This window comes from Geotrypetes seraphini, chromosome 12 (genome assembly GCF_902459505.1).
Source record: "Geotrypetes seraphini chromosome 12, aGeoSer1.1, whole genome shotgun sequence".
Classification (NCBI taxonomy): domain Eukaryota; kingdom Metazoa; phylum Chordata; class Amphibia; order Gymnophiona; family Dermophiidae; genus Geotrypetes; species Geotrypetes seraphini.
In genome coordinates, this window is record NC_047095.1 from 102,359,491 (window position 1) to 102,377,963 (window position 18,473).

General features: G+C 44.7%; 1 protein-coding gene across 1 annotated transcript in view; it reads left to right on the forward strand.

Moving 5' to 3' along the window:
• Positions 1-16,790, forward strand: part of LOC117346194 (vomeronasal type-2 receptor 26-like) — a 66,034-nt gene extending 49,244 nt beyond the window's left edge. Inside the window, exon 3 of the mRNA XM_033915597.1 lies at positions 15,871-16,790. Coding sequence (XP_033771488.1) covers positions 15,871-16,790 — 920 coding nt within the window. The remainder of the gene's footprint in view (positions 1-15,870) is intronic.
• Positions 16,791-18,473: the final 1,683 nt, after the last annotated feature.

Consider the following 18,473-nt stretch of genomic DNA (forward strand, 5'->3'; position numbering starts at 1 on the left):
TGCTCTTGGAGGTTGGGGTGCCCTTGAGGGTCCGCTGAAGTATGCTAGGGTTATGACTAAATTGTATCCCATGGCTTCGGAATTTTCCATGCGCATAATCCCGCCGTGGGTGGATTCGGCGATGGCTCAGGTCCCCAAACGTACCTCCTTGCCCTCGTATGGAGGGGTGGTCCTGCTGGATGTCTAGGACCATAGGCTGGATTTTGTCTTGAAGCGCCTTTTTGATTCTGCTGCGACAGGGGTGCGAATTGCAGCGGCCACTTTCTTTGTGGTCCGGGTATGTCAAACTAAACCTCTATCATATTTTGACAGTTTTCGCTACGTTGGAAGCTTATTCAGTTTCTGCTAGGAGATTGTTATGACTTCACCAGTGGTTGGGGGATTCTTCATTCAAGGCTGCTCTGGGCAAGCTGCCATTCAAAGGTTTGCTCTTATTTAGCCAGGGTTTGGATGACCTTATGGCAAGTGTGCAGGTTCGTTAGCCTCAGGTGCTTTCTGGCCCTGGTTCTTGGCTGCCCAGGGGGCCGAGACAGCTGAATTTTCATCATTTCAGGAGTACCTCGCAGTACGTCAGACCCTCTGTGGCGGGACGGCATTTCGGAGCCTCCAACAGGCCTCGCTTGGAGGTACAGTACACCCACAGACTCCCAACTCTCGACCTTCGGTGCCTTCCAAAAGAGAATTATGATGCCAGGGCTCTGGTGAGGCCTCCCCAGATCGGCTATCAGCCTTCCTTCTTGAATGGCTGAAGATAACCTCAGCCCAGTGGGTTCTGGAGGTACTCAGGGAAGATCTTCGACTGCCTTTCTTCCAGCCGGCAGAAGTCTTCTTCATGTCCTCTCCAAAGGGCAATCCAGACTGGGTGCACCGGTTGCTGGATCTGGCAGCTATAGAGCTGGTTCCACAGGGTGACTTGGGCTCTGGAGATATTCAATTTACTTCATCGAGCCAAAGGAGAACTCCGTCGATTGCAGACCAATTCTGGACCTCATGAAGGTGCATGCATTCTTGCGTGTTCAATGTTTCCGCATGGTATCGGTGCGTGCTGTGTTTACAGCGGTGGCACCCGTGGAGTTTTTGGCTTCCTTGGATCTCACGGAAGTGTATCTATACATCCTGATTTTCCCAGAACATCGGAGGTTCCTGCGGTTTCGTGTTCTAGGGAGGCATTTCCAGTTGGCTGTGCTCCCTTTCGGTTTGGCATCGGCACCTAGTTCATGGTGGTGGTGGCTGCCTTTCTGCGATCACTGGGTGTGTTAGTGCATCCATTCCTCACTGGCTGATCAGAGCTCCCTGGTGGGAGCAGGGCTGCTTGGCAGTTCGCCGAGTGGTGTCTTGGCTGGAAAGTTTCGGATGGGTGATCTACCTGAAGAAGGTTGCCTCGTGTCAACCAAGGTATTGGAGTACCTGGGTATCCGGTTCAACATGGGGCTGAACCAGGCGTTTCTTTCAGAATCCCGAATTCTGGACCTCCAGAGTGTGATTCGGGACATGTTGGCGGTGCCGGCTCCGCTGGCTTGGTGGTACCTGCAGGTGTTGGGTCTCATGGTGGCAACCATGGACATCATCCATGGGTGAGAGCTCAACTGCGTCTTCTGTAAAGGTGGAATCCCCTAAGAGCTGCACTGGGGATGCTGCTACCTGGGTTGGCAGTGGCGCGCAGCAGTGTGCTGTGGTGGTTGACTTTTGTCTGTTCTCAGCCAATGCGGCGGCTGTTGCCTATGTCTGCTGTCAGGGGGCATGAAGAATCCCTAGCTGGGATTGGAGGCTCGGATGCTCTTTCCATGGGTGGCGTGTCATCTCTTGGCAGCTGGCTTTCACTCATTCAATTTGATGGCATCCTAGTGAACAGGAAGGCGGACAGATTCTTCAGCCATCGATGTGAGGTGGGCGTCGTCAGACTTGACGGTCTGGTTCAACCTTGGCCCACAGGAGTCCTTCTGTGCATCCTGCTTACGTGGTCCATAATAGGGTGTGTTTTGCCCTGGGTATCCTCATACACGGGCACGGTGATCCTTGTGGCTTCGGACTGGCCCAGACGACATTGGTACACAGACCTTGTGAGGTTGAGCTCTGGGAGTGGCCTGCATCTTCCTCGCCATTGGCGGTTCCTCAAATAGGGTCACTTTGCACTTCAAGATCCAGACCGCTTTGGTCCTGCGGCCTGGCGCTTGAGTGGTCAGCCTTGACAGCCACGGGTTAGTCCTCTGCAGTTAATGCCACGCTTCTGTAATACAAGCAGAAGTTGCCGGTCTCGGCTTACGCGAACGCCTGGGGGTTTTTTGGCTTGGTGTGCAGGGCTCCGGTTGGACCCTTTGGGTTCCGTCAATGGCTCCGGTTCTGGACTTCCTGCAGGCAGTCTTCTCTCTATTTGTTCAGTTTGCGGGCCTCTCTTGTTTGGGTCCCTCTTCATTCAGGGATTCTCTAGCTTCTCACCCAACTATTGTCCAGTTATTGCGGGGGAAAGGGAGGCTGGGGCCTCCATTACGACAGCCTTGCCATCGTGGAGCCTGAATTTGGTCCTACGCTCCCTGAGCCCTGGATGACATCTCTCTGAAAGATCTTACCATTAAGACCATCTTCCTGGTGGTGGTCACTTCTGCACGGCGAGTGTCAGAACTTCCAGCTTTGTCATGCAGAGATCCTTTTCTACACATCATGGAGTCAGTGGTGATTTTGAGGACTGTGCCTTCTTTTCCCGAAAGTGGTTTCTTCTTTCCCCATAAACCAGGGAGTTCGGTTGCCAGCCTTTTGTTTCTTCGGGTTCCATGTTTCGGGTCCATGTTCTGTGGTCTCTGGCTATCTGGCATCGTTTTTTGAGACACCTTTTAGCCACTATCAACTTACATTTGTCAGCCCATCTGTTTGTCCTGGCGGGCCCCACGCGTCGGGGTCGGCCTGCTTCCAAGACTTCTCTTTCACGTGGATGCGAGCGGCTAATTCATGGCCTAAGGGGCGGTAAAAAAGAAGACTTCCCTTGAGGTGGAGGTCCACACTCCTGAGGAATGGCTTCCTCATGGGTTGAATCTCACACGGTCTCGCCTGTGGAGACTTGTCGGGAGGCCCCGTGGACTTCCCTTCATACCTTTTGCAGGTTTTCCAAGCTTGATGTGGTGGCTATGGGAGATACGGTCTTTAGCATTTCTGTTCTTGTGGCGGGCTCATTGGGCCCCCCTTGAGTTTTAGGATGGCTTTGATACATCCCATCCATTCAGAATCAAGAGAGCTTGTACAAGAATGAAAGATTAGGTTTCTTACCTCTGCTAATCTTCCTTCTTGTATAGCTTCTCTGGATGCTGAACACCCGCCCATCTGTTTTTTTGTCCGATTCACAGGTCGCCTCTTCAGTACCTGGTAAGCTGTATTTCTGTCTTTGACTAGTCTCACTACATTAAAAAAATTTCATGTGTATTCCCCTTTGTTGGGTTTAAGAGTTGCTGGGGGTTCCCTGGGGGTGTGCCCCTTCTGATCTTCAGGCTGTGTCCCTGTTCTAGGATTTTCCTGGGTTTTGCAGTTTATGATGTTTGTATTCTCTGTTTGTTTCCAGTTGGTCATTGTTGGCCGTAGTTTTTGGTATAATACGATATTGAGCAGATTTTAACTGATAGCGAGAGTTCCCGTACCCTCTCTCTCTTTTCTTCTGTTTCCTGTTGTCATAGGTCTACATGGCTTTTCTACTAACTGAAGCAAGACAGGAAGCTCCCGGGCAGGTAGCCCAAAGGGGAGGGATCTTTTATTGTATTGTATTTATTCCGTTTATTGTAAAAATCATGGAGGGATTGGTACACACCCAACTGATGGATTATGTTAATCAATTTTCTCTCCTACATGAAACTCAATCCGGTTTTAGACCGTTATTCAGTACGGGGACAGTAATTGCGGCTATCTTAGACAATCTGCGCCTACTGTTTAGCAAGGGCCTTAATGCCCTGGTTATGCAATTCAATATGAGTTCAGCCTTTGATCTAGTAGACCACGGGAAACTGCTGCAATGCCTAGACGCCATTAGTATCAGGGATGAGGTGCTGAACTGGTTCCGTGGCTTCCTTATGTCCTGCACCTATCAGGCCCAATATACACAACTGGGGAGAATTTCAGAAAAAGGGTTGTTCCCAAAAACTCTGGATAGGCAAACAACTAGTAAAGGAACAAGCTACTTTAGATACCTTTTTAAACGAGTAAAGGTGCTCAGAATCCAAGATGGAGTAAAAAAACTTCAATTTGGGGTACAAACCCCTAAAAGGCGTTTTTTATAGAATCAATCATTGCACCATTTTGAGTAAAAAGGTAATAGAGAGTGCTTGTTGAAAAACACTCAAAAATTAAATGTCCTTTAAATGTCCAACAAAGTGAATATTCTTCAACTACTATATAAATTCAAAGAGTTTGAGTTCAAAAAAATTAAGAACTTATCTAAGTGGGTTCAGATAGCGTTGACCCGGCGAGGTTCTGACGCGTTTCGCCAATCCTGGCTGCTTCAGAGAACCTGCTACACTGCTAGTGAACTGTTGCTTAAATAGTCCAAAGTTAAAGGTGCTTCTTATATAAGAAAGCTCATGGATGGATTGGATGCTTCTTATATAAGAAGCACCTTTAACTTTGGACTATTTAAGCAACAGTTCACTAGCAGTGTAGCAGGTTCTCTGAAGCAGCCAGGATTGGTGAAACGCGTCAGAACCTCGCTGGGTCAACGCTATCTGAACCCACTTAGATAAGTTCTTAATTTTTTTGAACTCAAACTCTTTGAATTTATATAGTAGTTGAAGAATATTTACTTTATTGGACATTTAAAGGACATTTAATTTTTGAGTGTTTTTCAACAAGCACTCTCTATTACCTTTTTACTCAAAATGGTGCAATGATTGATTCTATAAAAAACGCCTTTTAGGGGTTTGTACCCCAAATTGAAGTTTTTTTACTCCATCTTGGATTCTGAGCACCTTTACTCGTTTAAAAAGGTATCTAAAGTAGCTTGTTCCTTTACTAGTTGTTTGCTGCACCTATCAGGTACATTTTAATTATGAGCTTTCCAATACCTGGAGCAATCCATCCGGTGTGCCCCAAGGGTCTCCACTATCCCCATTGCTTTTCAACGTCTACATGTCCTCACTGGGCACGCAGCTAACCCAGCTGGGGATAAAACTATTTAGTTATGCAGATGACTTTACGATTATCATCCCATTCGCTAATTCTGTCTCTGAAACTATTCCCAAAGCTTCAGAAGCCATAAATGTGATGGAGCAATGGATGACAAACTTTAGGCTCAAACTTAATTCAGAAAAAACGACTTTCTTCGTTGCTTCACCACATCCGCTTGACACCAAAACACCACTGTGTATCAATAAACTTAGTTACCCTATCCAGCCCACCATAAAGATACTAGGTGTAACTCTGGATCAATGCCTAACCATGAAAGACCAGGTGGACTCCTTAATCAGAAAGGGATTCTTTACTCTTTGGAAACTTAGATCCATTAAAGCTTATTTCGATACTAAGTACTAAGTCTACTTGACTACTGTAACATCGACTATTTAGCAATTTCCCAGAAGAATATGCGACGTTTACAATTGATGCAAAATGCAGCAGTCAGACTGATCTTGGGGCTAAAGAAATTTGACCACGTGACACCCTACTACCGGCAGCTGCATTGGCTGTCGATGGAGGCACGCGTAAAGTTTAAATTTGCCTGCTTCTGTTTTAAAGCACTACACAGACTTGCCCCTAAATACATAACTGACCTTTTCTCCTTCTCAGCCAACAGACACAAGAGAAGCTCACATTCCAACTTCGTTTCCTCCCCAGTGAAAGGTTGCAAACTGAAAAAAACACCATGAACACCTTCTCTCACTCCAAGCAGCATCATGGGGTAAAGACCTAGAACAATTGCTTTCGCCCACTACTTATGAGGAATTTAGGAAACATCTAAAAACACACCTGTTCCTAAAGCATCTAGACAACTGATCCACTCATCTCTCTCCCCTCAATAGCGATTAACTTGTCCTATTGATCACTTTCTCCTCAACAATGGATTTCCTGTCCTATTAATTCTCTTTCTTCCACCCCTCTTAAAGTCAATCAATTTGTACCTTTGCTTAATCTTTTGTAAACCACATAGAACTTCACGGTACTGCGGTATATAAACTGTTATTATTATTATTATTATCTTTTAGTTGCCCTGAGGCTGAAGCTAATAGAGATACAAGATCCCGGGGGGCGCTGTTTAGCTGAGTATGTGCGAGGACGTGTTTCAGAAGAGCTCCTGTTGGGCCTACTTTTCATGCACCATTTGGATTACTATTCCTTTTAGAGATTTTCTTTATTTTGGTTTTTACTGTGCATAATGTATAATTAGATTATGTCCAAAATGCAGCGTATTGACATGGAATTTGCGGCTGGTCAGTCTACTAAACGATCGAAACAATATCCACCTTCGCCTCAAAAGACGTCGGCTGCTAAAGATTTGACGAGCCAAGCCTTGCCGGTAGCCATGAAGGAAGAGTTTGCTGAGATCAAGGAGATGCTTCAGATTACTCATGCTGCATTTAAAGACTTGCAAGCTGGTGTGAACTAGAGGTCTGCACGGGAACGGGGATCGCGGGAATCCCGCAGGTCCCGCGGGGATCCCGTGGGTTCCCCCCCTGGCCCACGGGACTCCCACGGGGATGAAAACAGGCCTATCTAAATTCTGGCAATGCAGGCATGCAGCTTAAGTACAAGACAAGTCCGGCATCGCGGCGGAAACAGCAATGCTGAGCAATGAGCTCAGCACGTATACAGCTGAAAGCTTTGCTTGCTGATTGGTCCGGCGGCACGGCGGGGCGGGATTAGCAAGCAAGGCTCTCAGCTGTGTACGTGCTAAGATCACTGCTCAGCATGGCTGTTTCCCGCCGCGACGCCGGACACACAGGCCCTAATTTGCCTCTAATAGATGCCTTTTTCAACAAAAGGTTCCTGTTTTACCTTTGTGGGGGATAATTTTAACTTTTCAAAGTGATTTTTAAATGGAGCAAAACATGTTTTTTACTTGTGAATCTGTTGTCTGAAAAGCGTGTGTGACACTTTCTGGTATTTTTCCTGTGAAAATTTAGTACAAACGGCAGAGAAATTGAACAGTTTCCTGTTTTGTTTAAAAAAAAACCACCAAAAAAACCCACTTACTCTCTTTATCAGCTTATCTCCCAACCCCGTCATCAGTGGTCTCTTCAGAGGGCAGGAGTGATCCATAGTAGTGCTGCCCGATTCAGGGAAAAATATTTTCAATTCGATTCACTTCCTGCCCAATCGGGCATATTTTAAACAGACTGGTATTTTGTAGCCTCTTTACTCACCCCACCCCCTTTGCCCTCTCCAACCCCACACCTGTGCCGTGGTGTTAGGTCCTAGCTCACGCTCACTAACTAGAGGTCATCGTGCAGGCTCACCACTCTGCCTCTGCCGGCAAAAGCACAGTCTGTCCCATTCTAGGGGGAGAAAATCTAGCAGGGACCTGGCTGCACCACAATACTGGCTTCTAGAAAGCACAATGGACTGGGGGGGGTCTAGCAGTGTGTGGCACCATTTGGACCCATGTACACTTGCACGGCCATTCTGATGCTGACCTGAGATCCCTTTCCATCCAGCATCTGCCCCTCCCCCTCTTTCCATCCAGCATCTGCCCCTCTGTCTCCTGCTTCTGCCCAGCATCTGATCTATCTCCTCTCTTCCTTCTTTCTGCCCCCTCTGTCATCCATCCATCATCCACCCTTCTTTCTTCCCCTTCCATCCAGCATCTGCCCATCTTTCCCCCCTTTCAGCCCAGCATCTGCTTCATTTCTCTTTCTCCCCCTTCTATTCAGTGTCTGCCCCATCTTTCTCTTTCCTCCCTTCCATCCGTATCCTCCCCCTCTCCTCATTTACATTCAATGTCTTCCTCCCCTCTCCTTTTCTTTACATCCATCATCTGTCTTTTTCTCTCTCCCCAGGCATTCCAGCTTGTATCTTTCCCCTTTCATCCAGTGTGTCTGATCCCTCCCCCTTTCTATCTACAGTCTGTCTCCTCTCACCTCTTACATCCAGTATCTACCCCCTCCCACCTGACACCTCAGCTGCCGCCAGACTGATACAAATCCTTCTCTCCGATGTCAGCTATTGTTTGTACATCGCCTAGAATGTAGATTAGGCGATTAATCAAATCACATAATAAACTTGAATAAACTTGAAACTTGATAAACTTTGGGGGAAGACTTCTGGGTCGGCTACATATGGCGTGCTGCAGGCTGCCTCCAACCCCTGCTGTCATCTGGACTCGAATGAAGTGGTGGAAGGGAGTGCATTTTTGGACACAGAAGTCATGAACTGGGGAGAGAGGAAGGGAGGGAAAGAGATGCTGAGGTGGGGGAGGGAATAGAAAGGGAGGATTGGGTGTGGGTGTGTCAATGAGCGGGAAAGAGAGATGGTTGTGTACACACGGCAAATGGAAGAAAGAGGAGAATTTTTGGTCGTAGGGAGGGAGGTACAGAATATGATAGGGAAGAAAAAGATGAGAGTGAGAAATGTGGCAAGAGAACAATGGGATAGATTGAAAGGGATGCAAGAGGGAGGAATGTTGGACAGTGGTGACGGGAATGGAGGGAGAGATGTGGCATGGTGCTGGAGAGGGGGTGATAGAAGGAGAAATGTTGGGCATGGGGCTGGTGGGCAGGCATGAAAGATGAGAAAGAGATAAATGCTGGACCATGGTAGGGGGAACCAATGGACAGCAACAGAAGAATTTACAGAAGATGGGAAAGCGGAAAAAAGAAACTGGGACCAACTTTATGGAAAAATAAGTCTCCAGACAACAAAGGTAAAAAACAGAATTTATTGACTAAAATATGTTAGCTTTGGGAAATGTATATGGCAGATGTCTTTGTTTTGTGTTCAAAAGAAAAGGAAATGCATTTCTGGTTTTATTTCTATAGTGTTGAAGTACTTGCTGACCCTTGCTGTGACTGGTGGGGATCCCCAAGCACCACCAGCAGAGGACCTCCTCAAGAGATGGCCAGAACTCCCCTCCACCAAGCGCAGCAGTCGCTGGCAGCATCCATGAGCCACTGAGGTGCTAGCATCTGTGACTCAGGGACGCAACTGCTGCCTGCCAAGCTTGGCAAAAGGGACCCCCAGCCAACTGCAAAGGAAGTCCTCAGCTGACAGTTTGTGGGTTCTTCTCATCAGCTGAGTATTTATATTTCATATTTACATTAGAGGTTCTGGTAGAAACCCATTTACAAAATATGTATTCTTCCCAATTAATATTTCCAAATTAATAAAGTCTCTTTGCTTATTTATAAATGGGTCTCTACCAGAGCCTTTAATTTAGTAGCATAATTAAATAAAATAACTATTTCTGAAGTTTATAGGGAAGGATGGGGACGGAGGAGATTCTTCACGGGGATGGGTGGGAACGGAGGGGATTCCTAACGGAAACGGGTGGGGATGGAGGAGATTCCTCACGGGGACGGGTGGGGACGGATGGGATTCCTCACGGGGATGGGTGGGGACGGATGGGATTCCTCACGGGGACGGGTGGGATTTTGGCGGGGACGGGTGGGATTTCTGTCCCCGCACAACTCTCTAGTGTGAACTCTCAATCGGAGCAATTGTCTACGCTTTGCCAAAAGTTTGAGAGTCTGGATTCTCGCACGGCAGTGCTTGAGATAAAGTCAAAAACATATGACGCTCATGCAAAAATGATTCTGAAACTCCAACATGACTATGAAGATTTATCTAACAGGAGTCGCAGGAATAATTTATGAATTCTCGGCCTACCGGAGACAGCAGAGGTGAATGATCCTGTGGGGTTTTGTGGCAAATTTCTTCCAGAATTGCTACATCTACATTTTGCCCCGCCGATGGAAATTGAGTGTGCCCTTCGGGTGCCAGCAGGGAGGTCTTCTTCATCATTGCCTTATCCGAGGCCTATGCTATTGAAGCTTCTGCGCTACCCTCAAGTGCTAGTGATATTGAATGCTGTTAAAGCTAAAGCTCCGCTGAAATGGAAGGACTCTAAGATTCTGATCCTGCCGGATTTTGTGAAAGCTATGATTTTCAAAGGAAACAGTTTTTGGCTTTCCATCCCGAATTGAAAAATGTGCAGTATGGGTTATATTATCCTGCATGGATGCGGGTCACTTTAAATAATGTGACAAAGAACTTTGATTCACCCGAGGATCTTCAAGCCTATCTTCAGCATCAGGGTCTTTCTGATATGGACGTTCAATCTTCTCATCCTCCTTGAATGCTGTATCTGCCTTCTCTTGGTCTCAGCTTGCTATTTGACTGTATTTTGAATGTTAGTGGTTATTGCTCATAGTTGGGTACTAGTTATATTATCAGTATTTTCTTTTCCTTTGCTCATTGGTGCATGATTTTTGTTTTTATATCATAAATCTCTGCATGGGAGTCTTGTGAACCCATCTCCTTGCCTGTTATTCACCCCACAGAAGTGATTGCCTTATGCTCTTTGGAGCTTTTTTTGTTGCCCTTTGTGTGTTAGTTTTCTTGATGTTCAGTTTCTTGGTTGGGCTGTTTTTTCAGCGATACTTCAGAGCATTCCTCTATAGTTTTTAAGCATTTTCTATATTCTTTTGTTTTATCTTTTCTTATGCTAAGTTCTGATTGTCACTGTGTTTCTCTAAATGTCAATGGCCTAAATAATGTTGTAAAGAGGAAAAAGATTCTGACTTATTTAAAATCTTTGAAACCTACGATTGTTTGTTTGCAGGAAACCCATTTGAGCCATGCAGAATCCCTGAAACTACAAACTGATTGGGTGGAACAATGCTTTTTTGCACCTGCTGTAGGGAAGCATGGTGGTGTTGCAGTTTAAATACATAAGCGTGCAACTTTTACTGTATTATAGCATAAATCAGATGTAAATGGTAGATGGGTGTGGGTCAGTTATCACATAATGGTGCTCTATTCGATGTTCTCTCTATTTATGCCCCTAACTGGGATGATCCTGGATTTTTTAAGATCTTGTTAGTACGGTGCCTTTATTAGTCGGTGGAGATTTTAATCTTTGCCTGGACTCCCTTTTAGATCGGTCCTCTTTTCGTAAAGTTTCTTCATCCACATCTCGTTCTACCCTGTGCTTTATTATGGATGAACTTGGATTAACTGATCCGTGGTGTTTGTTGAACCCCACTGGAAAGGAATATACTTGTTTTTCTGCTCCCCATTCATCTTATTCTCGTATAGATTATTTTTTTGCTTTCTAAACAGTTAATTTCTCAGGTGGTATCTACTCAGATTCATACTATTTTAGTTTCTGATCATGCTGCTGTTAGTGTGGTTTTGACCGGAGACTTTACTTCTACTGCACATTCCCGATGGCGATTTAACACATCCCTTCTCATGGATGATATCACTGAAGTCGAAGCTTTTTTGGTTGAATTTTTTATTCTCAATGATGATGTTTCCACTTCAGTGAGTATACAATGGGATGCTATGAAGGTTCAAGGTTTCATTAATAACTATGGGGTTAATAATAAAAAAAACATCTAAAAAGTATCCTAAATGGCTACTTGGACGATCAAAAAGCCTGATCGTCCAAATACCCATAGCCAAAGCTGGTTTTTAGACGTATCTAAAAACAGCTTAGGCCTTTCCCCTGCCACTAAATGCACAGAGAGAAAAGAGGTGTGTTTAGAGGAAGGGAAAGGGCAGGCAGTGGGCGGGAGGTGGGCCGACCTACACCTAGGCGTACAACAGGTATAACCAAAACATTAACAGGTTGCCTAGTCGGCACTTAGACCTTTTTGACTTATACGAAGTCAAACCAGGTCTAAGTGCCGAAAAAGGGGCTGCTGAGCTGATGGCCGCTGGCGCCATCAGTTCAGCGGCCTGGCAACCTACCCACCGCAAGCATCACGGCAGGAGAGATGCCTCATCTCCCCTACCGTGATGCCATCACTCCTCTACATGAACTGCCACGATCTCTACCTCTACCTGAACGATGCCCTATCTCTCCTGCCGCGGGTTGCAGCAGCTTGAGTAGAGGAGTGATGGCATCGTGGTAGGGGAGATGAGGCATCTCTCCTGCTGCGATACATCACCCCCCACACACACACATACAACATCGGGGCAAGCCCTCTCCTGGCCCCGACGATCCCCCCTACTGGATTGGGCCAGGAGGGAGCCCAAGCCCCCCTGGCCCCGGCGACCCCCCTACCTCCTACCCCCCATTACAATACGGGCAGGAAGGATCCCAGGCTTTCTTGCCCTCGGCACAACCCCCTCCTCCTAACTACCGCCCCCCCAGATCCCCCGATCGGACCGACCCGCGACCCCCCGGCCGACTCCACAACTCCCTACCCCCACCCCTTCCCCGTACCAGACCAGCCGGGTTCTGAATGGGGCCGGATTGGCCCAGGCAAAAGACACCCCGCCCACAGATGGGGCCTGAGGCACCTGGGCCAATCAGAATAGGCTCGGGAGCCTTAGGCCCCTCCTGTGGGTGGGGCCTTAGGCACATGGGCATCCTCCTGCCTGGATCGTTGTGGGAGGGGGGATTCTGTAACCAGTGTTGTTTTTGACAGACACCGGTTACAGAATCCAGCTTTTAGGCGAAGGACTAGCTACTCCTTCGCCTAAAAGCCCTTCTGTTGGAAGTTTGGTGCTTAGGCGTTTTTTTGGTTCATTATGGGCAAAATGTGTAGACGTCGTGGGGGTGTACTTTTAGACGCAGTGGTGATCTGGGCGTTTAGTAGAGGCAGGCCATAATCAAAACAAGGACGTTTATTTTGGTTATGGACACTTTCCCTGCTTCTGCTTTGAACGTTTAAGGACTTAGGCCAAAAGGGGACTTAGACGTTTTTTTTGTTTATGCCCCTCCACGTCTCTAAACAACATAAGATTAATGTTAAATTAAAACAGGAGTTAGATATTCAGATTAAAGATTTGGAACATCAGCATGCTTGTAATAATGATCCTCTTGTTTATTATGATCTATTGCGCTTGAAGTATCGATATAATACTATTTGCTCTGAAGAATCTGCGTTCTTTTTATTTAAAAAGTCAGCTAAATATTATGCTAGTGGAAATAAGGTTGGCATCTTATTTGAAAACTCAAAGGGTTGCTCAGAGAATTTCTGGAATTAGATCTCCATTGGGGAAGGTGGTCACGAGTATTGCAGATATTAGTTCGCTTTTTGTTGATTTTTATTCTTCCTTATATGTTACAGACTATACTCATGGTGACAGCAAGATATCAGACTTTCTCGCTGGACTATCCCTTCCTTGTCGGAAGTTGATGGTGCTAGTCTCAGTGCTCCTATTACTGTGGAGGAATTGGAAGTTGCTTTAAAATCACTGAAACCATGTAAGTCACCTGGGGGGATGGTTTCCCAGCAGAATTTTTTTCATAAGTTTTCTTCTTTTCTTTTGCCTAGATTATTGAAATTATATGATCATATCTCGCATAATGTGCATGCTTCCTCCACTTTTCTTGAAGCGCTTATAGTACTGTTTCCAAAGCCAGATCAGGATCCTATGGAGATCAAAAATTATCGCCCTATATCTTTGATAAATGTGGAGGCCAAATTGTATGCCAAGGTTTTAGTAGTTCGATTATCTTCTGTTTTATCTAACCTTATTCACCCTGACCAAACTGTTCCTTTCTTCTCAATATTCTAGCTCTAATAGTCGTCTTTTATTCCATATGCTTTTAGCTGCTAAACAGTCTACAGACCCTATGGCTGCCTTGTTTCTGGATGTGGAAAAGGCATTTGATAGGGTCGAGTGGCCCTATCTGTTTGCTGTCCATTGGTTTGGATTTCCCTCTTCTTTTATTCATATGATACGTGTTTTGTACTCTCAACCCTCTGCTAGACTTTGGCTTAATTCTGTTTTGTCTCGCTCTTTTTTTCTTTTCCAATGGTACTAGACAAGGGTGTCTTTTATCCACGCTCCTTTTCGATTAGGCTTTGAAACCACTTGCTCTGGCTATTCGTCAGTCTACTCTGATTAAGGGTATTAAATTTTCAGTCTCAGGAGGTTAAGATTTCTCTATATGCGGAAGATATGGTCTTATATATTTCTGATGTGTCCGATTCCGTCCCCCCTTTGATGACTTATTTCAGATTTTTCTCTTATTTACAGCTATAAAATTAACTGGGAAAAGTCTGATATCTTGCCTTTGAATATTCACTGCTTCCAACAAGATGTTTCTCATTTTTCTTTTAATTGGGTTACTTCATCGGTTAAATATTTAGGAATTTTATTCGCGATGGATTTTGATTCTAGTCTGTCCCTGAATAGAGCTAGGATTTTGACTGCTGTAGAAGGCCTATTACGGAAATGGTCTCCATTGTTCCTTACTTGGTGGGGGAGAATGGAGACTGTTATAAACCACACGTCCATGATGTTACCGTGTTTGTTTGAAGTAGCGTATTATAAGTTGTTGGAATCCAAGATCAGTAGATTTTTGTGGCAGGATAAGCCTCGAGTGTCGAGACACACTCTTCAATGATCGAAGTGTCATGGAGGGGTTAATTTCCCTAACTTCTATCGTTATCATTGGGCTTTTCTTCTGAGGCATGGATGGTATTGATTTCAACCGTGTAATGAGTTGCTGTTTCCTCGTTGGGTGGGGATAGAGAGAATTTTGATTCTACCATTTACCTTTAAATCATTACTTAGCTGTATTTTACCATCTAAGATTCAAACCCATCCTATTTTGTTGAGCACTATTCAGGCTCTTTTCAAGTTGGATTCGTTTTTTCAGACTCGTATACGCGATACACTCCATCAATCTATTTGGCTTAACACCAATTTTCGCATTGTTCTTGCTCCCATTTTTTAGCCATCTTGGCTAAAGGGGTATTCTTCCTGTCTCAATTGTGAAATCAAACTTTGCTTACATTTCAGGATCTACAAGGTCAATTTCATTTGGCTGATTTGGCCTCGTATCAATGGCTGCATTTACAACAATGTTTGACTAAAAGTAAGCTGTCTTTTTCTACTGAGCTCCCAGATCTCTATAAATACATGTCTCTTTTATGTACGGAGCACCATTTATCTTCTCGTATATATAAGGACCTTAATAAGTTTGATGCTAGGTCTCCTCATTCATTGTATGCTGTTTGGGACAAGGATGTGTTGGGTAATTTAACTTCAGTGCAATGGGAGGATTTTTGGCTTCGGACTTTTAAAATATTGATGTCTGCTAATCTGACTCAGTCCTTGTTTTTTGTTTATCATTGCGCTCTCTGGACTCCAAGGAAATTATTCTGTATTGGACATTTATCTTCAGATTTTTGTTGGCATTGTGCTGCTGAAACTGGTACTCTGGTACATATGATTTATGAAAGTTCTAAGTTGCAACCTTTTTGGTCTTCTGTTTGGAGTATTATTTCTCATATCTTCTCCATAGATGAGGAGCTCACTGTGGCTGTTGTCTTTTGAAGAAGCACTGTATTTGTCTCTCCCCTTTCTAAGGATCAGTCTAGTTTATTTGATATTTTGATGGCTCTTGCCATGAAAATGATTCTTAGAAACTGGAAAATTCATCATGATCTACATGTGGCCTCTTGGTGGAATTTGGTTTCTCTAACCCATAAGTTTGAACTGGAGAATGCTTATTTTACCTCTCAATTCAGGTCTGTCAATTGTATGTGGGCCACTTTTCAATCCTATCTTAATGCTGAAAATGCTTAATTTCTTTGTATGCATATTTTATTTTTGCTCTGTTGTATATGCTGTGTTTTACTTGTTTGATTTGAAAATTCTAATAAAGAATGTTTGAACAAAAAAAAAAAGAGATACAAGATCCCATCCGTTCAGCATCCAGAGAAGCTATACAAGAAGGAAGATTAGCAGTGGTAAGAAACCTAATCTTTCATTCTTTCTCAGATATGGACACCTGTACAACATGCCCGGATGATCAATGGTCCAATAAGAAAAGAGATGCCTGCATCCCAAAAGTGATAACTTTCCTATCTTTTGAAGAGCCTCTAGGGATTGCTTTAACTTCCATCAGCATGCTCTTCTTTCTCATCACTGCTGTCATCTTGGGAATCTTTATTTATTACAGAGACACTCCAATAGTAAGAGCCAACAACAGGGACCTCAGCTACATTCTCCTCATCTCCCTCATGTTTTGCTTCCTCTCTTCATTGTTATTCATTGGGCATCCTGATGATGTTATTTGCATTCTCAGACAGACTATATTTGGGATCACTTTCTCCATTGCTCTCTCCTCTATTCTGGCAAAAACCATCACTGTGGTCACAGCCTTCCAAGCTGCCAAACCAGGAAGCAAGCTCCGGAAATGGATGGGTTCCAGGGTCTCTAACTGTATCATCCTTTCCTGTTCCTTTATTCAAATCATTCTGTGTCTTGCCTGGTTGTTTACTACTCCCCCATTTATATTTCTTAATTTGAAATCAGAAATTGGAATAATACTAATTGAATGTAATGAAGGGTCAGTAATTGCATTTTACTGTGTTCTGATTTACCTGGGATTTCTGGCTGGTATCAGCTTCATCATAGCTTTCCTAGCAAGAAATCTACCTGGCAGTTTCAATGAGGCCAAGAATATCACCTTCAGCATGCTGGTCTTCTGCAGCGTCTGGATCTCCTTCATCCCAACCTACCTGAGCTCCAAAGGCAAGTACATGGTGGCAGTAGAGATATTTGCTATTCTGGCCTCTAGCACTGGACTATTGGGTTGTATCTTTTTCCCTAAATGCTATATTATTCTGCTGAGGCCTGAAAGGAACAACAAGAAGGACCTAAGAAAATATAGGTGCCCTTTTACTAAACAGCATTAAATGCTATCACACACTTAGGGCTCCTTTTACGAAGGTGCGCTAGGGCCTTAACGTGCAGAATAGCGTGCGCTACCTCCTTTTGAGCAGGCGGTAGATTTTCAGCTAGTGCACACTAGGCGATAAAACCTACTAGCACATCTTTGTAACAGGAGCCCTTAATATGGGGAAAATGATTAATCATAAGCTGCATTAAAGCTTTTTGTAGTACTTTGCCAGTCAGTATGTACTAATCGAAAGTGATGGGTCATGGGAAGGGATTGGGCCTGCTAGCACACTAAAATGATCAAATGAAAACTGGATAATGTGGACTTAACAAAGAAGTTAGGACTTCCTAAATAATAGGTGTTAAGTACTCATATCTTAATTTTTGCAAGTCCCAAGTAGTCCTGCCCAATTCAGGAAAAAATATTTCAATTTGATTCAATTCAACCTATTGAATTGATTTTTTCAATTTGATTTGATTTTCCTGCCCAATTGAGTGTTTTGTTTTGTTTTTCAAACATCCTGGTGGGTTTATTTTATAGCCTCTTCACCCCCTTTTCTCTCTCCTACCCACACTGGCACTGTGGTGTAAACAAAATAAATAAACAAAAGAAAATTTTCCTCTCTCTGTTAAATCCTAGTTCATGTTTGCGGTTTTATACCAGCTCTGGCAGGATACAAATTTCAAATCTGACACATTGCATTAACAAAACAGAAAATAAAATTATTTTTTCTGGTCATTATTCAAATCATGTTGGTCCCAGGCTTTGGTTGTCTTCTGATAACTCGCTTGCCAGGGTCTCCTTCTTTCTAACCATCCATCTTCCTTCTCTGTCCTCCCCTTCTATTTCCCTTCCCTCCCCTGGAGGTCTGGTATCTTTCCTGTTTTTGTATCTATTTCTGTGGCTGCAGCGATGGACCTCCACCATCCCCAGATCTACCATCTATCCTTTCTTCAACTACCCTTTCATCCAACATCTCTCCCTCCTTCCCCACCACCCCAGAGTCCACAGCTCTCCCTTTCTCTTTCCAACTTCTCTCCAATCAAGTATCTCTTTTCCCTGCTACACCATCCCTTGTGTTCAACTTATCTCCCTTTCTGTTTCTTCCCTCCCTAAATCCCATTGTCCACCATCTCTCTCCCTCTCCTGTCATTAGATCCATTATTTCTTCTATCCAACCCCTATCTCCCCTCTCCCTCCCCCCATCTCCCCTCTTCATGATATCCCCCCAAATTCATCTCCCTCCCCAAGTCCATCTCCCCCTCCACCATCCATTTTCCCACCTCCACCAAGTTCATCTGTCCCATACATCTTCTCCCCATCTCTCCCTCTCTAGTCCACCAACTCCCCAAAGTCATAAGAATATAAGAATTGCCACTGCTGGGTCAGAGCAGCGGTCCATCATGCCTAGCAGTACGCTCTCACGGTGGCCCCTAGGTCAAAGACCAGTGCCCTAACTAAGACCAGCCCTACCTGCTTACGTTCTGGTTCAGCAGGAACTTGTATAACTTTGTCTTGAAACCCTGGAGGGTGTTTTCCCCTATAACAGTCTCCGTAAGAGCGTTCCAGATTTCTACCACTCTCTGGATGAAGAAGAACTTCCTTACATTTGTACGGAATATATCCCCTTTTAACTTTAGAGAATGCCCTCTTGTTCTCTCTACCTTGGAAAGGGTGAACAACCTGTCTCTATCTACTA